This window comes from Malurus melanocephalus, unplaced genomic scaffold (assembly GCF_030028575.1).
Source record: "Malurus melanocephalus ecotype Western Australia unplaced genomic scaffold, MMel_1.1 scaffold_81, whole genome shotgun sequence".
NCBI lineage: Eukaryota > Metazoa > Chordata > Aves > Passeriformes > Maluridae > Malurus > Malurus melanocephalus.
Window position 1 is genome coordinate 1,049,448 of NW_026623313.1, and position 25,313 is coordinate 1,074,760.

The following is a 25,313-nucleotide window of genomic DNA, read 5'->3' on the forward strand; positions in this document are numbered from 1 at the left end:
CACTTTAATGATCGAGCAAGTCTGTACAGCTAGAAACTTTTGCCAAAGGCTGTGAGAATTTAAAAAGAAATTGTGTAACCCAAGATCAGGGTAATTTTATATTTKTAAAGAGAAATTAAATGTTATACTCTTCACCATCCTGATCTTCACTTAAACATAATGCTTAGGGTTACATTGTTTTAATAATTTATACAAAGTTTAATAATTTGTCACAGAAGGGTATTTTGAGCAGTTTTAAAAAGCATTTTTCTTTTTTATTCCCATGTTGCTTCTTAAAACTAAGAGGCAATTAGCAAATTATGGGAATTAGAGCAGTAAAAGCTTCCAATTCACAGACTTTACAAAATATTCAGAATTGGAAGGGACCCACAAGGATCATCAAGTCCAAACCTTAAGTCAATTGCCCATACAGGGATCAAACCCACAACATTGGTGCCTTAGCCCATGGTCTGACCAGCTGAGCTGATCTCAGGGTTTTGATCTAAGGAATGAATGTTTTGTTCCTCTGTCTTCAATGTGACAATCAGGAGTAACACCAGTACTGTCAGCTCTTGATACCCTTTAGCAGTGGTTTTCAGGCTGTGGTTCACATGTTTTTTCAAAAGGATGTGTGAAAAAGTGAACTTGACCATAAAAGTGAATTTATGGTCAAGTGACTTAAATTCAGTAGACATCTTCAGTGCTGGGTATTTTGTAAAGGTAAGAAAATAGAAAACACTCAAATATGACTGACAGAAGACAGCTACTAAAGGGCTCCATTTTCACTCCTCCYCACACTAGAAAGATCTCCAAGATCAGATAATTTCAAACAGTAGGGTCTATCATTCCTGGTAGATGTCTTCCTAGTCTAGTAAAGTACACAGGCAGGAGCAGGGCTCTCACACACTCAATTTTCTCCCTAAAACAGCATCTGAATGACCAAAATCTTTATCCTAAGTGTGAAGAGAAGGGTGGGTCATGGATGATTTTTGATTTTTGCATCATCACCATAACCAGCCATTCCTGAAGCAAAAGTGGTATGAGCTGCTCAGAAAAATGATCTCTACCTTACACCCATTAAACCAAAATCATCTTTCTCAGTAAAAGAAATATTAAATAATCCATGGAGCCAATAGAACAGGCATAAAACTTYTGTAACTTTTTAACGTCTATATTTCTCATTTTAAATATAAGAGAAACAAATACACCCAGACTTACATACACCTTAGGTATTCTAGAGCACAGCTGCTTTAGTTAATTATTCATATAACTATGCTCATGTATCATCACACAGCTACAAGAGCCTGTGATTGGAAGGAGATGCCTTTCAAGATTTTGCCCAGAAGATCATTTCYACAATCATTGCAGATCCAACACAAAACTAAAAGACAGTGAACACTGACTATCATCTTTGGGGGAGAAAGGCTAAGTATGCTGCTGCTCTGCTSTCACTGCTCATCTGCTGGGTCCTGGCTCTTTATACCAGTCTGCTCTGTTTCCTCCAATTCACCTCACGACCTCCTCATGTATTTCAGAGGAGAATAGAAGCGCTTTAAATATTCCATTCTTCACTGAAAACAATAGTTCTTTAAGGAGAAAAGTGGAACTAAATGCAAAGGTTACTTTAAAATTATAGCAGTCATATAATAAACAGTTGAAAATATAATTAAGTACAAATTAATTAGAGTTCTGAGTTCCATTTTTGGTGACAAAATGGACAGGAAGTCATAGTCCATAAAACACAACCATTACAATAACTTACATAAAAAAAGGACAAACCCCACCAACAAATGGGGAAACCAATACATCACTTCCAGGAAATTCAGGATTACACCAACCYGCAATGCATTTCAAATTGCTCCCTRAGCTAACCTTCCTTCTTCTTTACTGAAGATAAACAAGGGCACACTAAATAATAAAAATGCTTTTAAAGCTATATAGAGCCTGTCTAGCCAGAGACACCTGGGTTCAGCTTGCTCAGCATCATCAGTGCCCAGTCACTCACTCAGCTCTAGAGTTGATGCTTTCTGTGTCYGCCCTGTTATCCCTGGCTTCCTCAGATTCTTAGAGGTTTTATTGCTCTGTCTTCTCATGCTCCAGAGGAGGTTTCATCTATGCTTTCTAAAGCTGTTTAACCCATTCTTCCAGTTAAACCCAAACATGGCTAAAATAACAAARCTGCATTATGAAAGCATGTTTTTGTTGAACAAATGTTCTTCCTCCCACACCTATTTCATTACAGGCCCATCTCTCCTACCCTCTTCATCCTGATAACAGTGTTTTTAGAGCCAGCTCCCTTTGCTGATTTTAGCCAAGTTCCTAGGGCACAATGTTTTAATTTAAGCATAGTTCCAATTCTACAATTTTATTTTGCATGTGTTTGAACTTGATCCTTTATAACCCCAAAGGATACCCATTTATTCCAAATCAGTTTCCTAACYTTTGCTTGTTCAAGAGATTTCCTGCTACCATCACTTTTCCCTGTGCAGGTAGTCCAAAATCACAGTTGCCTCATGACTCTGCCCCACTTCTTGGCAGACTGCAGTATATTATTATGCATAAACTGTATTCTTTAATAAAACTGCATTATTGGACAGGTGCTTGCTACGTGGTATGGAACTCCAGGAAGAACCTGAACTCCATAAAATCCTTTGCAAGGAGCAATGAAACCTCACAGTACTAGCATGGAAATGTAGAGCTATACAACAAAATTAAGGCTCTTTAAAAACCAAGGTTCTCATAACTCCCTTATGCATCTGATTATTTGTCTCTTATCAGTATCATGGAAGGTGAGACCCATCTCACTTAATTGACTTTCAGACCTTTAGAGTCCTTTATTTCTGAGTGACAGGTYTAGACACCCTTTGTAACCACATTCTCTGGAGGTGTGTTTTTCTTTAGCTGTTCTACAGAGAGASCCTGGACAATTGCTTTGCAAAGTAAGCATGAGAAGTTCAGGTCTSTGAGGTGGATTACATCTTGAGGCCCTGTTTAGCTTTCACTTTCAGACCTAGCCAGTTCTGTGCAATTTTCTTGTCCCTARTTCATCACAATTTTGTATTAAATTTTTCCTTCATACCGCAAAAATTGTTCCTACAATTCAGCTTTTTATTTCTACCTGGTTGAACCTCATCATGTAAAGGTGCAACTCCAGCTTCAGCAGTGCCCACCAGAAACACAGCATGATTAACAATGGCATGCTTAACAGCTCCTCCATTGAGAACCGGAGAATGCAAGTGAAGATAAAAATTAACAAACTAAAAAGCACTAATAGAGCTTCTGTTACAGTTTTTTAGTGCCATTACAGTCTGTTTATGCACATACAGGCTGTAACATTTTTACTAAGTGTCTGTAACTAAAGTAACAAATGCAACAATGTGCTTAAATTTACCAAAACTTTGTAACAAAGTTTTAACTAAACAATCTCAGCAATTAATCCCAAAAGCAAGGCCAGGGCAGTCAAAATACTGCATTAGATTAGCTTTACTGAAGGGAGTGGTGCTTTGTTTCCTGTGCTCTGAAACATTTTCCATCCTTACAGCAGCACAGACTGCCTCAAACTGGAGCAATCTTCCAGGGATGARGCGTGTTTGGAGTTTCACTAAACAAGCTGCATTCTTGTCTGCCTGCCGAGGGCCACTTTCCTCCTCCTCGGTGACAGGGTCTGGCTGCAGAGAACCTTTCACCAGTGGGATAAAGGCAGCTTCAGCAACCACATCAACATGTAATTTGTAAAATTCCCACTTGGGATTCTCAATAAAATGCCTACTGAAAGCTGCCTGGAATGTCAGGCATGTATTCTTTCCTTCTTTATTGTTCTCTTTACTTTCTATTTTACTCAGCAGCTCTGGATTTCCTCTCCTCCTTTTTCAGTGTTCATGGAATATACATTTTGTCTCTCAGGAACAGTGCTGACAAAGCAGACAAACWGATGAGGAACTTGGTGTGACAACAAACTTGTACCAAGTCTTCTCTGAATTTTGCCTTGCACAGTATTTCTAGAAGCAGCATTCCATGCTGACCTCCTTCCATTTTCCTAAAGGACCTCAAAACCTACACTGAATTGAGAGTCGCAGCTCCCCAGTGAAGTATCAGGCCAGGCACTGCTGCAGATTCAATTTTTTTCTAAGTAAATACGATTTTGAAAATAGTTTGGAAAACATCAGCAGATGACAAAAATAGCCTAATTTTTGCCTCTGAAAAAAGCCCTGTCCATAGACAACCAGCCAAATTCTTTTTTTGATACAGATATTTGTTTCCTCATTTCAACTGAGATTATGTGAGATGTAAATTTGTACATAGCTGGCATCTCAGCTGCTTGTTTCTCTGCTAGRAGAGAACACTACTACATTCCTAGARAAGGTTTACAACAGAAAAGTGATATACTCTGTTCCAAGCAAGCATTATAGTCATCCAAAAAGACACAGTTTMATTTTAATAAGCCTGCATCTAAATCAGAAGCCAGATACAACAATCAGTGTAACAAGCTTCCACCATGTAAGGAATAACCCATTCATACATCTTGTAAGAAATGTATGCAACATACCAGAAACTCCTGCTGGTGTCTTTATGAATTTTCCATTAAAATGAGCAATCACTGCTTCACATTTTTCTGTTGACTCCATCCTAAGAAAATAAAGAATAATTTACATAAATTAAACACTCAACCAGATTCCCATGTTTGTGATTTTTTTAAAGCATATTTCTTGCTTTTTTCTCAAAGCATATTTCTTGCTTTTTCTCTCTTCACTGCTGTGGGTTGCTTTCCCATATGGGAACAACAGAGAAGATTTTTTCTAAGAACACATAACTTCAAAAAGGTAAAACCAAACTCAATTAACATTTTATGCACTCCGAGATCAAAATCAGTGCCAAACTGAAAACAACACTCTTATTTACTAAGAAATTATATTGTAGCTGTCCAAGCTGCCTATAGTACCTCTGTTGTCTTGAAAGAAGCAGAAAGACTGACTCACTGTCACTCATTATTGGATCCTYAGTGTCCATGCTGCATGCAGCAGAGGTTAATGCCACTCTTAAGAGAGGATTCAGAAATTCTGTACAGTCCAAGAGAAATAAACTCAAATATAAACCTGCCTGGCTGCATGACCCAAACTGACCTGGCTTTTAGCTCACACACATCTCCACTAAATGATGCACTGGCTCTCATKTAATTGTCTCCAAGTTCAAAACAGGAGCCAAAAGCAGTATGGCTGTGATGGCTACTGAGAATGTATCCAAAATCTTGAACAGRTTTGTTCACTTGTGCTGTCAGATGTAAACTCAATAGTCTGGGCAGCTGGACTGGGGAGCTCCTGCTGCTCTGGGAGCAGCTCCCCACCCTCCCATTGCCGCGTGGATGCTGCCAGATTGGGCTGTGCTACAGTGAACAACTGAGGTGTGCAAGGACAACAAAATCTATTTTAAAGGGAGACCTTATTGTGCAGCTGTCTGCAAGATGATGCTTGGTTAGTGTTGAACAGATAACCTCTTTTTATTTGTTCTTTAAGTTCTGTAATTCATACCCACAAATTAGGCCGACAGACTCAGCAGCAAAGAACCAGGACTAAAAATGACTAAGTCTTGGCATGGTTTTAATTCTGATAGCCCTTCTGCACAGGCTGACAAAATACAATCAYGGACAACAACCAAAACCACCAAAATACCACACCGAACAAGAGGTTTCCTAATGATTTTAAAAAAGTATCTCTTAGAGAATTTTCAGAAGTTCTGGATTGCTGGATCTGCATCAAAGAAATCTAATTTTTTTTTGTTTGTTTCACATGAAACARACAATACAATTTAGTTTCAGACTCCAGTCTGGACTTGATAAAATACATTATTCTCCATTAACCAAATAAAATCCTCCCAAAGGCAAGAAATTAAAATATTTACTTAATGTCTGCAGATTTCTTGTAGAATTTTAACTTAACAATTATCCAAAAATTTTCAAAAAATACAAGAAAATGTTCACCTTGAAGAAGGAAAGAAGCTCTAAKTAAGTATAGAAGCAGTAGTTTATCCTATAACTTACGTATACTCTATGCCTGTACATAAATAAACATTTCTATAAAAATGACTTGACCCATGTATATATGAAAAACCAAAATGCATAAYAGAGAAACTATTGAGAAAATACTTTCAAACTATTCTCTTTTAATGTCTTCAATACAAATGAAGTTTTGGATACAGACGAGTCCTTTGAACTTTTGCATATGATTCTAAACCACTTCCATCTATATTAGCAAAAACATATTTTCCTACCACACCACTGATTCAKGGCAGAGTTGGTAAACAAGTTTCGACTGAATGAATTCAAAATGACTATTGAATTTTAGCTTGGATTTTATTGGATTCTGCCCTTCATAGTATCAAAAAGTGAAATCAACATATAAAACACAGGTATGTGATATAAAAATGTCCAAATAATTTTATACCAAAAATATTACAAACACTTTTTTTTTTTTTAAAGGGGATAGGAAKAAATTTTGGCAAGCCCCAAACTTGCTGATTTTCCACTTTCAAGCAATGAATATAGTTCTATTATTTCTAATTTTGTTCCTTTCTTATACTTTCTTGAAACTGGACAGTCTGACAAGCTTATGAAGTTGGGAGGCAGGGGGGTGGGAAGGAGAGATTAAAAAAAAAATAAATCACAGTGCTATGTAATACCCCCAGCCAACTCACAGGAAAAAGAATCCCTACAAATTTTGGCATTATCAGGAGATAAATTTGTTCAGTTCTTTTCTGTGCACTAATTTTAGATTCTGCCATTTGCTCRAATACAGAGCTATTGTAATATTGGCTGAACATCTGAATTACTGAAATTGGACTTCACAGAGATTTTACAATATATTTTGAGTATTCCAATTCTTTGCTCAAAGCATGCTCTTATTTTTGATACCGGAAACCTTCAATTTAAAGTCTCTAAATTTTGACTGTTATATGAGATTTAAGGCAAGATTTAGATAAATAAAAAAGGCCTAAAAAAGGCTTTGCTGAAGAGATCACAGAAAAAATAACTGCATTAACTAGAGAAAAAGTAGACTTGTGTGGACAGGGTATTTGGGAGGCATCTATTAATTTATGGAAAATACTGGTTCTTGTTGATTTGGGCAAGATATTTGAATGAGCACACAAATATTTTACAAAGAGATTTACTGTAAGTGAATAAAAATATTTTCTTTCCCAGTTGACATCATGTTAATGAGCCTGAAAATTCAAAGGGCTGATGTTCAAAGGGCAATGATGAGTTCATTTTCTCCACAGAACTAATGAAGAGTAAGAAAGAAAAAAAAAAAGACACGGGGGCGGGGAAGAAGGTTCTTCATTCTGGTCTGCTGCCTTGGATTCAAACTTCAAAAGCCAGAAAAGCCACAGGAGAAGTCTCTGTGAAGCATCATGTAACTCTTGCTGACTGGTTCAGGGATAGAGGAGAAAGCAGAAGTACAGAAAAGAGAAGGAAGTGGTTTAGAGTGAATTCTTACTCTAGATGATTGTCCAGTAAGAGCAATAAATTTAGATTTAGCCATCTAAGCAAGATGAGACAMAGCTTTACTAAAGGAAGAATTAACAAAACCCTGCTGGATAAGCCCATCTCAATCTCTCTTGTTCTTGTCTTTTCAATTCAAAGCAAGGACAAAGGCTGCCAGCATGGCTAACACCACTGAAGTACCTTGCAAAGCCAACACCACGGCTYGTCCCACTCGAGTCCCGCAGTATCCTTGTAGAGATGACCTGCCCAAAGGGCTTCAGCATGTTCTCAAGCTCCTGCTCATCCATCGAAAGAGGCAAATTGGAAATGTATAAGTTAGTCGGGTCTTGTTCTTGTTGCTGAAAGAGAATTAAAAACATTTGTTRTTGTTGTTGCCGCTGATATTTTGAATTTTAAATAAACAATTACATAATACTTCTAGCACAGATTTTGCTTCTCAGGTCCCTTTGCAAAGGCTGCTCTTTCCTAATATTAGTGACCTCCATTTTCTGCCACTACCTGCAGCATTCCTGAGAAAGTTCCCCTTCTCCTATTACTGCTGACACCAACATTTTTAAGTGGAGATAAAGGTAAATAATTGACAAGTTTATAGTCCATGTTAAAACATCATGCTTCAAATTCTTCTGAAAGGAAAGAAAAGTAAAAATGAAATAAAGGAAAGCAATTAGCAGACAAGAAGTGCAAGAGTGCTGGAAAGCACTAAGAAAGCTAGATGCAAATTAAGAAAAAATTGCAATGACAATTGGAAAATAACATGAGGAAAAAATGCATTTAAGAATATGCACATTGCCAAAATACTACCATAAGAATAGGGTGATACAGAAGTGAGTGGGACACTTGTCTCCTTTCACACATGAGCCTTTTTGACTTTCCACCAAACTTTTACATTATGCATTCAGACAACACAAAAGTCTTCAAAAAACTTTCTCTAGAAACAGACAAAATGAGAGAGGAGGGCAGCCAGGAGATGAGAAATTACGGAGGAGACAAATGGAGGGAATGTCTGCCATTCCCCTGATCTTAGGCTACTCACTGCTTTGTGTGATCTATGAATGTGCCATGAAATGACACCTCAGAGAAGTCTTTTTGTTGAAATGGAYGATTTCCAGTGTTTGTCTACAGATTTCCCAGCTGGCCATGCTCTGTACTGAAATACATTCTTAATCTGCACAGATTAATATGACCYGGCCCTTAAACTTTGATGTCATCATTGTGATCCTGGTATAAATTTAAGTCTCTACAGGATGCCCACATTCAGTAGAATTTTTAGGGCATCAGCAGTGATATGATCTGAAATATATACAATTCCCACAGAACCACAATGGGTAAGATTGGAAAGGACCACATTTGGTCATCCTAGATCACATTGCACAGGACTGTGTTCAGATAGTTCTTGGATATCTCCAGTGAGGGATACTCCACAGTTTCTGTGGGCAATCTGTAGTGCCTGGTCACTGCACCATAAAGAGTTCATCCTCACTTGCAGGCGGAACATCCTATGCATCAGTTCCTGCCCATCGTCTCTCATCCTAACATATTTGTTGGCATAGTCCATAATGTATTTTCCTTCTGTACAGAGGGCTGACTGACTTACAGGGAAGTTTGAATCAAGCCAGAAAACAAAAAACAAAACCATCCAAAACCACAACACTYGCCTACAGCCATAAAAGCATTTCTTAAAGTGATCAATCGGTATGGATGGCAATATCTACTTATGCAGATCAGGCACCAATTTGTCCTAAAGACATCCTTATATTAATAGCATCTTAGTACCTTTAGTAGCATACTGCATAACCTATATCTTGCTATCTTGGATATCACCTCTCAGTTTGGGTTAGTTTTCCCTAAGAGTGGGAAAAAAATTTAAAAGAGAAGTGTTGGGGCTTGGGGGGAGGTCACACCTTTTATTCACAGAAAGGAATGATCCTGTTCCAAAAGCTAATGAAAATTAAAAATGGGAAAGCAAATTCTATGCTAAAAAACCCTTACTTATTTGCATTTTTACCCCAAGCCTCACATTCAGTTCAAAAGAGCTAATGTTTTGAAGTTTTCCACAAGGGTTTTTAAAGGAATTTTAATAAAAGGCCTATAGGAGGGAAATGTTCTTCCATTACATCCTCCTGATGTGCATGCCTCTGCCACAGGTATGCCAGGTAATTCCTAGCCACACCAAAATCCTACATACCTTATAAAACAAAATTTTCCAACTCCTAAGTGTTGCCCTCACTGGCCCCTTTAYGGTCCATTACAAAYAGCATCTGATCACCAGGTATGATAYTCCTTTTGTTACCTAGTAGAGACATCCCCCTTCCAAACTAATAATGAATCCATACAGTAAACAGATAAGTTTGGGGTTCAAATTATCTTARGATACCTGACTTCTTTTTCATATTAGGAAAAGCAGCAGAAAGAGAAGACAAGAAAATTGATTCACTGAAAGGCCAGAGCTGACATTAATATTAATTGCTGGGCAGCACTGCAGTAGTTATGTCTTGACATTCAGTTCAAATTTCCTCAGGCAGGAATGCGAGATGAAAATCAGCTTTCATGGTTTTAGAACTGGYTTGTTACTTAAATAGTCTTAGGCAATTTTGTTTTGCACCTTGAGATATGTAGGCTTAACTTCCTTCTTTAATGAGTTCTATTAGCAAAGGCTATACAGGAGGTTTCAGGCTCTGGCATTATAAAATTGCATTTGTAGCTATAGCAAGATTTTCTGAAATTCCAAATAGTGTTTGAAAGGAAAAGTTTTTTACTTTTTTATTAWAAAAAAATCTGTATTTTGCATTATTAATTATTGGATTTTGGTCAAGAACGTGATGAATGGCTGCCTGGAAAGGACTTACTTCTGCTTCCTGACCCTTTCTCCACATCAGTCTAGTACAGCCTGAACACTCCCAGGGTCTCAGCTACTTCTGCTTTTGATCCTTTGATGGAACTCACAGACAACAGCAGACTAAGGGGAATTTGAAGACACTTGTACGCACATCCACAGCTAGAACTGGTGAAGACGGCAGGCACAGGAGGAAGAAAAGCAAAGAAGCTGCCAACAGATGTGGATGTCTCACMGAAATCCTGCATACAAGCTGAAATTTCTGCCATCTGTGATTCTTCCAACAAAATAGTTGAAATGCCAACAAACACATTCCACAGTGCATTGAGGTGGTATCTGCACTGCAGGTGCAAACCCAGGGCTACCCTGGGGAGAAGCAGCAGTTCAGCTACCCAAGCACAGATCACAGAACCACAGAACATCTCAAGATGGAAGGGATCCATAAAGATCACCAAGTCCAGCTAGGTCAGGACTGATTAATTTAATCCACTTCACTTTTCAGGAAAAGAAAGAGACTGGAATTTTATATGGTTTGACAGTGGAAAACTTAAACCAACTAACRTGCAAAACACCTCCTCTCTTCCTGTGAATAATTTATTTCACCATGCAGCTTCTCTCATGTCCACAAGACTACTAAACCTTGAACAGCTCTCTGGGAACATTTTGGGAGATCATAAACAGCAAGTTGGTTCCTTCCCCTTAATCCAWGCTGACTTCCAAATAGCAGCCACAAGCGGGACTCTCCTTCTGTCTCTGTGCTATCTTACACAGAAGGCACTGTACAAACAGAAGATTGCCTTTACACAAGATTTTGGCATGGGAAATAGTTACAGGTTAACAGTTAAAACTTCAGAAAGTTAGGACAGTTAGAGAGACAAACTATTTAACTCATCCCTCTGTCTCTCTRGCAAGCAGGAGTTTTATACCTTAAGTTCTGTGACTTTCTTCCTTACCAAAACCTGTCTCACCACAGCTTAATTCACATGGTTATTACTATTCTGTTTCAGAAGAGAAAAATAATTTCTTTGGTATCTGAGTTTTTAATTCCTCTTCTGGAATTAATGAAAAAAAAGTGAAACCGGCAATAATACCGTCCAACATAAGTCAGCTCAAACCTTGCCTATACACTATAATATTCTAAGTAATTCAAAGGTAGATGTTTCTTCCTCTGCTTAAAATCCATGAAACTGTATAAGCCTTATGAACCTTAAATCYTTTGAAATTGCACTACTTTATGGAAATGATCAAAAATATTTACTAAAGTCAGTGAAAAGTTTTCTACTTTTGGGCAGCAAGTCTCCATTAAAATATAAATATTTTTTAAAAATTCTACACAGTTTAGGAAAACTGCTTAATTTGAGTGTCTTCATATCTCATGCAGGGGTTTCCTCAGTTAGCAGAACCTTCAGCAGGTTCTGAATGATGCTGAAATTGCTAAGTATTTTCAGGACAACATCAAGGAATTTGTGGACTACTGTAATGATGCATATTACTGAGAAACTAGCAAGTCTTTTTTACAGCAATGCAAGTCATCAAGTTTCTATCTGTCTTGTCTCACCAAACACCTTTAGCTGTGTCTCCACAAGTTCTCTACCAGAATGTAACAGTGTAAAGATGCAGAGCAGAGTTCTTGCAGAGTAACATGCTGCTTTTTCCCAAAGAGCTCTTACAGCACCCACATGATAAGCTGACTATAAGACACAGCATTTCTTATAGAAGTGATGAGAATGATCAACTGTTAACATTTATTTCTGTAGAAAGAGGTGAACAGGATTCCTACATAGTGTGAAGTGCTCTACCATCATCTGAAAGAAATTAAGAAAAACCTACCTCTGCGTGTGGAATTGTTCCTAAATTGTGAGCAAGAAACTTGGCAAAATGCTAAGACATCTGTTTTCTGTTGCTCTATGTAAGGTCAGAGTGAACAGATAGCCATTCAGAAACATGTGACTATGCACTGCTCACAGCATGGAAGATCCTCTGGCTGATAGGCAAAGGATTAAATGCTTGTCTGCCTTCATATAGATACTACTTCAGAATTTACATCTGGCCAGTGTCTCACTGAAATACGCCTGTTTCAGCCACAGKTTTAATACTGTCTGACCACAGACTGTTAACAACACAATTCAGGGAAAAATCACTGTCATAATCTTCACTTGTTCTCCAGAATTGCATATGATTAATACACTAAACATTTAAACTMATTTCTACAGGCACATCTGTATTAGGATGAGGAATTTAACTACAATAAGCATTGTGATCAATCTGACTATCACTGCAATAACACACTCCCTTTTTATGATCTTGCTTTCCCTTTGCTAGAAGGGCACSAGGGTGTTCCCTGGGAGCTCTGAATGAGCCCACCTCAGTTCATAGGAAGGCATCAGACCTTTGTCAGAACAAGCCACAGCACTACTTAGCAACTGAGATAAGAGTTTTGTGGGTTGATGCTGTGAGCCCAAGGGAAGTGGTTGTTAACTGTCTGTTTAATGCCCTTCCAATTCCTGCCACGACAGTCATGTGGCTCCCAGGTAAGCAAAATTCAGCTTACCTTCAATTTATTTTATAATGATTTTAAAGAACTTCTATGAATATAGRAAAAAATTATTTTATTTCTTTAAAATCTGTTATAGTAGGATTTAATACTATTACCTACAAAAAGTAGTACAAACTAGTAAAAAGAAAACTTTTCTTACACGACAGTTGCTAAAAACTGCTGTAGAAATCTGCTTGATTTWGCTCCAGTTTGCCAGTCATCTGTTCTTTGGCATTCAGAAGCCCAGATGCAGAATTAAAAAATCGCAACATGCCTACCTTCTCCAGTTAGATTAAGTGCACTAGCTACCATGGTAACCTAAACTATTTTTCTTACTTTGCTCTGTAGGAATGAAAACTGATTTAATTCTCCAGAAGGTTGTCACAGTGAAGACAAGTACTAACAGCAATACATTACTGAGCCTCAAAAAAGTTAGCTATTTCTCATTTTTGCTAAGTCAAAACCAYGATCTTTATCAGCAACATAAAGAAGAGCTGCCTTTAACACAYTATGCTTAATAGCTGTGGAAAAGCCGTGGTTTCAGTTACAGAGATAAGGACAAGCAATTAAGCAGCTTTTCGGTCCCCAAGTTCACACTTTATATAGTGTGACAATTAATCTCTTCCAAATATGCTTGAAAAAAAAGTCACCTGGAGTAAGTTTGAAGAATAAAAACTTAGAAAAGGAAGGTAAAGCTATCTGCACATGGAGAGTACATTACAGTTCTGCCTTTGTAACCACGAATAAAAAATATAAAGGCTGCAAATTGAGGTCATCTCTGTTCTCCAGAGGATCACCGTGAACTCAGACTCATATTCATCGCAAGCTAAAACACACCACCACGTAACAAATTTCAGAATTTGGTCTGATGCTCTGAGGGCCTATAGACCACACCAGAAAACAGAAATTGTATCTTAAGAAGGTTGGAAGTCAGCMTGTGATAGGAGAACATCCTTTACGTTGTTAGCACGTTGTTACTATGACACAATTCCAATAAGAAACAATTTATAAAACAGCAGTAATTTTTTGCACAAGCTTAAAATAGCTGAAAATATTTAGTGATATGTTAATGTGAGGGCTAACACAAATAAGCAGGACCACACTTTATTGGGTCAGCAGAAGCAAAGATTTTAAGGAGAAGGAAATTGTAACGTTACGAATCTGAAGTCCTAAGTCCTAAAAATGTGCAGCTCTGGGGAAATCTTCGAATGGATAAACAGTGAGTCTTCCCACAAAAATGCACATTAGTACATAGAACAGCATTCCTTGGCTCAAATTAACAAGTCTCACTGACCACAGAAATCTTCCATGGCTTCTATTATAAGCAGTATATGTTTACTAAAGATAAGTTTATGCTTCCATAGGAAAAAAAATCAGGAAAACACAAACTGGAAAATCACAAATATCAATTTTTAAAGTTATAAATTATCTTGACAATCTTGTASCAAAGTTATACATACAGAAGAACTAAAAATTTCATGAGGAGAGAGAGAATAGAAGAGATGTGAGAAGACAAAGTCTTTAACAACAAAGTCTGGAGAAYCAGAGTCATTAAGTCCATCGCAGCTGTGTTGGACTTGGACGGCTGAATCATTTTAAAGTGAGGAAATTACACTAATTTTAAACACATGTTTGAAGTTCAATTGTGAGAGTGTACATGAATTCTTCTTGTGATGCCTGAAGTACATTGCAAACTCTTTGCAAAAAGTGGTAATTCCTTATGTAGAACAGTTTTAACAGATTCAAGCCTTTCACCATTATGTCAGAAATCTGTCAGCCCACCAGGAGATGGACAATATGGTTGGACCAATGTCCCTGCCATGCCAGGAAGGGAGTTGTTTAACACTCTGTGAACTCTGAGCTGGCAGAGCCAGACTGGCATTCTGGCTGGCGTGTGCAGCTCTACATTGCTGTCAGTATAATATAGACATTCTTTTGCTAACTTCATCTGGGCTGCRAACACAGTGATTCTCTTCCTGCCTTAAGTTTGCCTGACAGAAAGAAAAGGAGAACTGTGGGTTTTATTAGTCATTCTTATTTAGTAGGTCTTTTTTTACCTTTTAACTTTCCATCTGAAATACTTGCTTCAGTAGCTACAGGTGAATTCAGTTAATACCATTTGATGGGACAGACCTTGGTCTGAGCATTGACTTGAATGATTTATGTTAACCACAAGGTCAAAAGCCTATGAGAATTTAGGTGTCTGATATCTCCATAGCATTTCTATCACTATTTCTAAAACATCCTTAGAGAGCCTCAGTATTTTAAATCTCCATTCAAAATACCAATATTTGCTTGATTTTCTGTGTGCATCTATCTTCCTATACACAAAATCAGTTTCTGTCTGCTCTAAACAGTGTAGAAACCTAGGGTTATCTCACTTTTATTTGTGGGGTGGTGGGAAGAAAAAAGGGCTCTCAGAAGAATCATTCTGACAGCCACCACAACTCTTGTAGCAAACAAAATGGTCAGAGCTTTTCATTACTACTGCTAATCTTGCCTAAGACTGCACAGCTCTGTAAAATCACACCTTTTGAAACTGTGATTATTGGTTAGTAATCACTCCTCTAGGAGTGAGTATTACAAAGAGAATAAATTAATAAAAGAAATTTTGAAAAATTAAAAGGAATGAAAATAGAAATTGGACACCTGCAGTTACCAGCTAGCTYAGAAATAACCTCACTCTTGCAAGATGTGTATTTGCTCCTTGACCTGTTGAATAAGAGAGAATCTACTGGTTTATACTGGTGGGTCCTGAAACAAGCTGGCTACCAGTACAACTCACATTGCTGACCCYCTTCCACAGCTGCTTGTACATCCTGAAACAGATGGACTTACCACTRGCAATATTCAAGTGGAAGAGAGGAGAGGGGCCATAACCTGCTAACTGCATTTTAAATTTCCATCCAAAAACTACTCCCATCCCCTGGCTATGCAATTATCATCTTAGGTGAGCTCTTAGCCACATTTTCTGGCCAAAAATGGAGGCATTTCTGTTTCAGCGGTGACCAGAAGATACTGTTAAYTAGCACACAGCAAAACACTTCCCAGGCTGCTTTGTCTTGGCCAAGGGCTCGGATGTCAGAAAGAGCAGAACAGCTGAGGACACAATCTTCCATGAGCAATAGACTGACACAGTCAGTCTATYAGGGTTCCAGGGTTCCATTATTGCCACATCTCCTGAGAGGTGGCCACTTCTCCACCAACAGCGATGCCCTGGAACAGATTTGGCAGGATTTGGCCTGAAGCCATATCTCAGTCCCTGGGCCTTCCCWGTCTGCTCAGCAGTAGCAAAACACAGCAAGTGGGATTTTTCTCAGGTCAGATCAATTTGGAAGCAGACTGCCAAGTACAGCATGATTTTTACCCCATGGAAAGGAAAAGCATAATAATAGTAATAATAATAGTAATAATAGTAGTAGTACTAATTATATTCATTATTATTATTATTATTATTATTGTTACTATTACTAAATGACGATGTAATTTCACTACTTTTTATTTTGAAATAATATAATCGTAATTTCAAGTTACCTGTATGAAACAACAAAAATTTCAATATATAAAAATCTGAACTACTTCCAGGATTTGCAAATGAACTTGACACAAGYAATTTTTAACTCACCAACCTAGAGGTATAGCAGGACACTACCAAAAGGGCTTTATGCAGCCAGAGTCAGGACACGGCTTCAGCAATAACATTTTCTCCCCTTTCAGCTGCTGCACGTCAGGAGCCACGTCTGGCAAGAGGGTGAGAGCACTGGAGGAGCTGTGCTGCTCCTCACACCCTGRGCACAGAGTAATTACAACACCTTCCCATGGATAAATCATGCCAGCAGCCRTGGATTTCCTCTTTGAAACTGCAGCAGCTGCAATGGTCAGTAAGAAAATTGATTGCCCAGACAGCCAGGAAATGTTCTCCAAATCCTTCTCTGCAAAGGATTAAGCCCGAGCAGTGTCACTGCAGGACCACCACTCCATGGCACAGGTGGTCACACGCCAAAGGATAAAATACTAAACACACATACACAAACTCTTATAGTGTCTTGCATGTGAAGGGTGTGATTTGCTAATCTTGCCAAAACAACGGTGACTGGCCATTCCCAGTTTGGAGCATCTAAACAGAGAAAGGATTTTTCAGACAAAAGGAGAGTAGCATCACCCAGGAGAAAAAAAATCCAATGGCTCAAAATAGACAAATTCAAAGCACTCAAGCTCATAGTCACCAGAGAACTGTTTGTTGTGGTACTGTTCATTGGGTTGGTTTTGGGGCTGGTCCTTTTAGTAATTCAAATGCTCTCTCTGTATTAAGAAGCAAAACACGTTTCACYGGAATGCAAACCTCATAGTTACAGGTTTCCCACAGGTCACCAGGCTTGACACAGGTCAGAAAAATACCCAAAACTGCAGGGTATTCTGGTGCACATTTTTTCATTAATGCTAACAAAAAGAAATATTAACAATATTGCAACTGTCAGAGGAAATGAGTCAGAAATACATACTATAAAAAGATTAAGAAACTATTCATTAGGTTACTATAGTTAATTATTAGAGCTTCTCCATCTTCTCAAGAAAACAATTAAATGAGATATCACAGCTCATTAAGAAAATGAATTTACATGATTTTAAAATCTCTTTTTTCCCCACCATCCTTGATATCATAGTCATAAGATGGCAGACAGAACTTTGAAAACTCTGGGGTATATTTTAAAGTGATGACCTAAAATCTAAAGATAAAATAAAAGGTCTTTATTAAGCATACATAAAACATTATAAAAAGAAAAAAAAATCAAGTGTTTTCCAGTAAGCATGTATGTTTGTGTCATGGCTGTAATGAAACATGCGTTAAGTATGAAACATATGGTTTCCATTTTGCTGTCCTGGAATCCATCCAAAGACTTTTATGTTGTTAGCTTAACTGTTCTCTTCAGCTGAGAAGCTGTGGAAAATATCTCATCTGAAAAAAATCTGTACCTAATGGATAACTATAAAAGATTTGCTAGATTTGCAGCAGACTAATAAAAAAAGCCTCTGAGATTATGAGATTTGAATTTTTTAAAATTAGAATATAATTTTCAAACTAAAACGAAGTTTGCTTTAAGAGGTATCAAAATTATATCAACAAATTACACTGGTAATATTTGCTTTAGTTAATAAATTTGTAGAGGTGTTTACGGCTCTCTTTTGGAACCAGGCYACCTGACCCAACAAGAATGCATGACAGTATCATTACTAATGCATCATCTCCCTAATTCCATATATTTGAGAAACTTATGACAAAAGAGCACTACTGTGAAGATCAGATTTAGCTAATAAGCTGGTTCAGAGGCAAGGTTCACTAAAAATTAGAGAAAAAGAAGACAGGTCTCATTCTTTTTTTTTTAATAATAATTATTGGGTTTTCCTTGATGCAGAAGTAAGTCATCAAAGAGCTGGCTAGGAACTYTGAGATATCTATCATGAGTGCTCAGATTCAAATTTTACTTTTATTAGCAGAAAATATACTGGAAGGGCTGAAACAAATTTCAAARGCTAAATTTTGCCATGGTATGCTTAAAAATTCATCCCTAAATCACAAAGATTCTGATCTCAGTAACCAGCAGACAATATATGAAACCTTTCATACTTTTGTGCTGTAAACCAATTCATTAAGCCTGATGTAGYTGTTACAAATTATTGCTAAACTTTCATTTGATGAAGCCAATGGAAAATAATATTATGAATAAATTGATAAATGCAGCCACTTCACTTTGCAGACTTTACAATACTATGCTTATTTTATTAGCTGAGATTATTTGGGATATGGCTGTCAAAAGTCTCCCTTTTATTACCTTAAGAACCATGCAGCTTGAGGACTGTGCTTGCTGTAAAGGGCCCTGCAGCTTGAAACYGCACACTGCCCTTGCTCTGCCAAAGTTCAAGCCTGCTCACCTTCACAACCCATTGCAAGAATCTGCTGGTTCTTTTGACTCACCTTTGCCATCTGTGCTTGGACTCCRCTGGCCTTTAAAGCAGAAACCGCCTTCTGAGCCGCTGCTGGGCTGTCAAAGTCAACAAAACCATAACCTGGAATAGAAAACATTATCTTGTTAACAAGATGGCAACCAGCTTATAAACAAACACCTCACAGCCAACAACCCTGATCCTGGCATGGTTATTTAATACCATTTTCTTGYTGATGAAAAGGGACAATTTGAATTCAAGTTCGTCACGTAGTCCACCCCAAGAAAAATAACATAGCAAAATTCTTGAATCTTGAATTGGAAGGTTCCCAATTGGAATTGGGATCTGCCCCAGTGGAACAAACCCATTTCCATGCCCACTCCTTATCAGGTTTTTGGCCAAACTGCTAACAAGCAGCATAGTGCTTTGCCTTGTATTATCTGGTATGTAATTTTTACAGCAGATTATTTCAGAGATCACCAAGTAAAGCATCATCTGTTAATTTTTCTGAAGGAAATTCTTATTCCAGTTTGAATAAACAATAAATCAGTCTGCAAGTTACTTTTCATTTAATCAAAACTGGGAGAGGAATTTAGTTTTAAAGATACATATCYACCCAATTCTTGGTAAATTACTTATCTCATTGTATATACATAAAAGATAGTTATATTTTAACAGTGAGTGAAAATCCAGCTTCAGTGAAAGCAAATGATTTTTCCTATTGCTGAAAGAATAATGTGAAAAATTGTCCTGAAAGCATTTTCTATATAAAATGCAATCTTTAAATATTAAAATAAACCCAATGTCAACTGTAACAAATTCCATATATTTGCAGTAACCTCTTTTCTTACTCCGAAAAACAACATATTCCAGGATTTCCAAATGGCAATAYACCTTGGCTTTAACAGACACTGACCTTATAGGCTGGGATTTTTAATCCAACCTGGGAATTGGATGCTCAAGGTTCACCCAAAGGCAGTCAGAGTTTGGAAKCTACTTCCACTACATGTTATTGCAAACCTCATTACGCATTTTYCAGTCCCCTTCTTTTCCACCAGTGAACTGCCCAAGTATTAATAAAATCCCATTCCAGAGTTAAAGTTGGAGTAAAAGAAAACAAAAAACCAACAATGAAATAATGTCTAGAGGAGCAGAAAATGTAAATCTTTCTTCAAAACATATTCGTATCCTCTTACAATACATCTATACTGAGAAAAGGTTGTCTAATGTTATAACTGAACAAGCTTTAAAGCTCTTGACTTGGGAAAAACAACTCAAGCAGCCTCGTACATCAGTGCAACTTTATTTATGCTGCCAAGAAGCTGAARAAAGCAGCATATTGTTTTGTGTAACACGTGGTTGTGTGGATTGTTAAACCCTGACATGAAACAAAGCGAATTAGTTTGTATCAAGTTTWGTGCTGCCAAGGCAAGACTAACTTCCCATACCCTGAACTAGCTCTGCACCCCCATGGCAGCCTGGGTTATCACCAACACACTGCAGGGTGTAATACAGACAAAGTTACAWACTGGCACCAAGTACGCCACCAAAGCTGGCTTTGCCACCTTCCAGATGATACATAAACTCAACTGCTCCTTGTTCCAGTTAGTTCAAATCCCATGGTGTGGTTTTTTTTTGGCAAAAGCCAGAGATGCTGTCAATCTTTTGGTTGAATTCCAGTTAGATATCTGCATTCTGCCTACTTATGTTCCCATTGCAATTTCAAGAACATGCARTGAGCTTCCCTGGAGCCTTACCTAGCAGTAGATTGTCACAACAGGCTGTTAGCTACTGCTTTTCATCCGTGAGATTTACATTCTGTATTGGAAAAGTCATCCTAAATCRCTTAAAGAATTAACATGAGAATTTCTGTATCACTGGAAGGACTACTGAACACTCCAGGAACTGTCAGAATGGACAGACTAAATCAGTGAAGTGCAATCATAGGCATTWACTAACTAAAATAATTGAAAAGGGCGTCTCCTCTTTTCTAGTCACAATGACATCTGCATATAAGCTAGGAAAAAAAATTCTAGAAATTTCAGTTTTTGAACTGTCAGTGCCTCTTTAATTTGCTTAAGATGGGGAGTTGAGAAGCTATGTCCCTGCACTGCTTCCAAGTTCTGCACAAAAGCTTCGTCTTAATTAATGATGAACTCCCCTCTCCCTGCCGATCAGTTTTCTGCTCATTCATGGGCATTATGCTAAATAACACTGCTCAGTCAGTTGACTTAATATTTCACTTTGYTTAGAAATTATCCTCTTATTGTAAAAAAGGCATCTGAAATCTGGTATTTCAGTGTCTGCTACCACATGTTCTCTCACCACAAACATGCTGGGATACGAATCGCAATTGCAGTGAGTGATGAAGATYGGAGAACTGATGTATCCAGCTTATCTAAAGGAGTTCTATTTTTTTTTTTTTCCAGCTGCAATTACTTCGTTGAAAATGAACCCTCTCTTTGCTCCCAAAACATTCAATAGAACACAACAAAACACAATTAGAGTACTGGAACACGTAATTAAGTGCTGCTTCAAGCTACACTAATCAATGGAGCTTATTTCCACAATGAATAATTTTTTAAGATGCTTGGTATAGTTGAATGGTCATCTGCAAGCTTCCCTAGTTTCTCCAGGCAAAAGGGGAAAAGCTGTTTTTAACTTCATTTTTGTTTTTAAAATAGAGGCGAGCTGCCAGCCGGCACTGTGCATGTCAGCTCCACTCCAGCTTGGCTGCGCCACTGACACCGGCTGTGTGCCAGCCCCACTGCAGGCAAACGGAYTGAATACACCAACCACCAGCAAGAATAAAACTAGTTTAGGAATAAGAATGGGGAAAAAACCCCCAAAACAACAAAGGTTAAAAGAACTTAATATACAACGTTAATGTGTTTTATGGAATCAGTTAGGACTTTCAGGGGAAGGTGGTATAAAGGAAAATATACATACCTTTGCATTTGTTTGTAGTTTTATCCAAAATAGCCTTCGTGGATACAATTTTCCCATACCTAAAATGTATTATATATATGTAAGGAAAATGAGAAAAAAACATCCTATTACAACAGACACATAAATCACTTTATTTATATCCTAGTACCCTTCATGCGAAATGAAACAACATATAGACTATATAATTATGGAATGCAAACTCATACATGGATGAAAGCGATAAAAAAGATCAACAATTTCAAGCATTATCTAGTTCTATTCACCCTATATTCTCAGTGGCACAACAAAGCCACAGAACAAGACAGAAGACCAGCACTTTACCRAAAATAATTCAATGCAGTTAAAATCTTGGTATGGTTAAGACACCATGTTTTAGACATAGGCTGGGGCTCTCCCAGTGTATTGACCATTAAAACAGACAAGTTGCCTGGTCAGCGCCAGGCTTGCTAGCTAGCACAGTATGGAAAGAGAGGGGAAAATAAAAGAAAAATCCAGCAAAACTCCAACTGACAAACACAAAAATATTACATCTGATTGAATACTATTTTGTTCTGGAAAGTGACAAGTGCAAAACTTATGAAAGCTGWTCAACAAAGGTGGCAAAAAATTTCAGTAAATTTCTGTAAATATAAACAATTTCAACTAAAACAAAAACATCCCTCAGGAAAGCTTCAATTTCCTTTTTCTTATTGCCAGTTTCTCAGCTTCTCAATACCTGATGATGTATATATATAGCCCAGTCTGCTAAGCTGCCCAGAGGTGAGCACAGAGAGATCAGAGCAKCTAAGGTTGGGAAACAGGGGCACAGCAAACCCGGCTATAAAACAATTGCTGTTTCTGAAATACTGCAGTTTTCAGAATTAGGTATTTTGATCATATTTAGAGTAGAATTTGTTGCTGCCAAGCTCCTTGCCACATCCTCTTCTGTTTGCTTGTCAGCTACACTTGTTACAATGCCCTGAGCACATAGGAAAGGAATGATGCAACAGGAGTTTGCTTTCACTTGAGAAGGTAATGTAATTTATCACACTAAAATGTTTTTCTACACATTGCATGTTAAGAGGCTCTTTATCATTGTACAAGAACCCAAAATGAACTGAGAATTATGAGAAATGTTATCAGTATACTAAAGGGGAATTTGGGGAAGAATGAAGTTTTGCCAGCTTATCTGCTAAAYAGAACTTCAACAGACTGAGTATAATTTAAAAAATAGATTATGTGAAGAGACAACTAACTCCATTTCTGCAGTAGCCGTATTAGTCTTAAAAAAATTTTCAAAATATACTGGAAGCCTAATAAATTAAGCTTAGTTTGTTAAGAGTACTCAAATAAGTGCTCATTTGTGAAGTGATAGTTATTCAAAGACAAAGCCTATTTACAAAGTACTTTCCCCACAAAGAACATTTAAATACACGTTTCAGTGTAGTTACCACTATTTGTGACCAGTTTCAAGACTCTACTGTTTATGCAATGAATTATTATATGGCTTCAAATAATTGCAAAGAGGTTAACATGGGACATGAGGCACAAGGTAGTGGCTTCCTTATTTTATCTGAAACTGTGAGCAACTACATTGATATAAAACAGAACCATCTATCTATATCCTAAAAACATACAAGCATCAATGAAAATCAGTGCATACCTAAATTTACCCTGTCAGAAGCTGTAATAAGGCAATAGAAATTGTGTGTAACAGTTGGAGCAGGTACTTCTTTATTAGTGCCGCTTATTTTTCAAATACATCCTTCCATTCAGAAAGTTTTATTGTCCCTAAGTCAGAACTTCTCACATGTCCTCCAGATTTTTTCTGCGTGCAGAGCTAACGCACATGCTACAAATRAGAGAGGCAAACTGCTCAGGGCGCTTGTGCCCAGCATGACATTTGACAGCCAGCATTCTCCATATCCTTATCAGCTCCCCTAAGCTTCTTAAAGYGAAGAGCTACATAGCCTTTTGTGGGGAAAAAATCCCTGAAGGATGATCTTGCCTGTGCCACTGTTTCAGTTCCTGAAAGCACAGAAAGTGGTGGTGGTGGTGAAGARCTACAGCGCTGGGTATTTATGTGAACACAATAACCCGGCTGGTCGGTCCGGGCTGGCTGGGACTGCTCCAGCCCGTGGCTGATGCTCACCAGCCCATGAATGGTGTCTGCACATCTGCTCTCTACAGAAGTTTCACCGACAACCTTCCACTGGGCAAAGTGGCTTATGATTATATTTGACTGTCCTAGATAGCATGGCTCCTGCAAAGAACCAGCCTCCATGGAAGGATGCCAAGAAATTTCAGCAGTGTGAGTCTAGGAACACACTAGGAACCAGTATAACAATAGCAGCTATCACCAGGATTTCTCCTCTGATTTTCCCTCCYATGTGTGAGTTGTTCTCCACTCATGACATGAGGCACAGAAATGCAGTTTACCCGCCCTGAGCCTGGCCAGCAGGATGCACTGCCTCCTTGTTCCCAGCATGTGGGCTGATACCAGGGAAATTACTCCTTGCAGTTTCTCCCTAGCGCTTCCTTCAAATTATAACCATTGCAAAAACCTTTATTCCCCCTGAATTCTACAGTCCATATACTCAGCTTTTAACASAAATTCCTGTCTTCAACTGCTCGTTTGTTGGATGCAACTGCAATCAAGACCCAGCAGAAATCAATGAACTATAAAACACACCAGTCATGAAATAAACTGGTCTGTATCACCTGCTTACAAAAACAGTTATGGCAAGCAAGGGAAAATTTATATTCCAAAGATGTCTCTGATGTTAAGACTTGGCTGAAGATCATAGTTCTCTCAAAGCTTATATACATATAGTTGTCTTAGGCACTTGCTGAGGCTTCTGTCTTGCTCCACAGCCTGACTGCATGCTTGGTGAAATTTTGTACCTACAGCAGAGCACAATTCCCATGGCTGGCAGAATCACTTCACAGCGATTGGCGATTGCTGCTTGCCTCTCAGCTGAAACAGTGTTTTAAACCATGCTCTTTTAAATTAAGTACCAGTCTTGAGAAATAACTGCTAATCTAGCTGGTGACAAACAACTAGGTATATCTTATTATGTGAGTTATTTTTCTCCCCAAAATAACATCAAATTCAGGTTCAGCAGCAACAGATCCTTTTTTTTTTTTTCTTTTGAGTGCTATTAATCCATTCTTCAGTCTGAATTATCTTTAGAGATGAAAAGATGTTTTCCGGTTTGCATCTCTTTTCTATACAGCASTCATACTAATGTCAACTAACATTGAGAAAGAGAGGGCTTGGGTAAGAGGCAGGTAAATAATTGCCAGGGTGCACTGGGTATGGGATTAACAGGGGTGTGCTCAGTAACAGCCTGGGACCCAGGATACAAGATATGGTTATAGTACAGAACACCAATGCAAACCTCCATCTGGACAGGAGATAAAGAAGAAACATGTTCAAAGCCAAACTGGGAAGAAATGTAGTACATCTACTTAATAGGATCAYGTTTACCACTGCTCATGACATACTCTTAGTGAAGAAATGAAAATATGACTCCCACCTGCTCATGCTGCTTCAAAATCTACTGCCAGCCAATATGAATGTCGAACACTGCACTATA

General features: G+C 38.0%; 1 protein-coding gene across 6 annotated transcripts in view; it reads right to left on the bottom strand.

Annotated features, from left to right (window-relative positions):
• RBMS1 (RNA binding motif single stranded interacting protein 1) overlaps nt 1-25,313 on the bottom strand; it is a 139,217-nt gene that overhangs the window by 18,212 nt on the left and 95,692 nt on the right. For all 6 annotated transcript variants that reach the window (XM_057367635.1, XM_057367632.1, XM_057367637.1 and 3 more), the window contains exons 3-6: nt 21,736-21,794; nt 18,818-18,909; nt 7,655-7,812; nt 4,526-4,605 (exon numbers count right to left, since the gene is read on the bottom strand). In XM_057367635.1, coding sequence (XP_057223618.1) covers nt 4,526-4,605; nt 7,655-7,812; nt 18,818-18,909; nt 21,736-21,794 — 389 coding nt within the window. The remainder of the gene's footprint in view (nt 1-4,525; nt 4,606-7,654; nt 7,813-18,817; nt 18,910-21,735; nt 21,795-25,313) is intronic.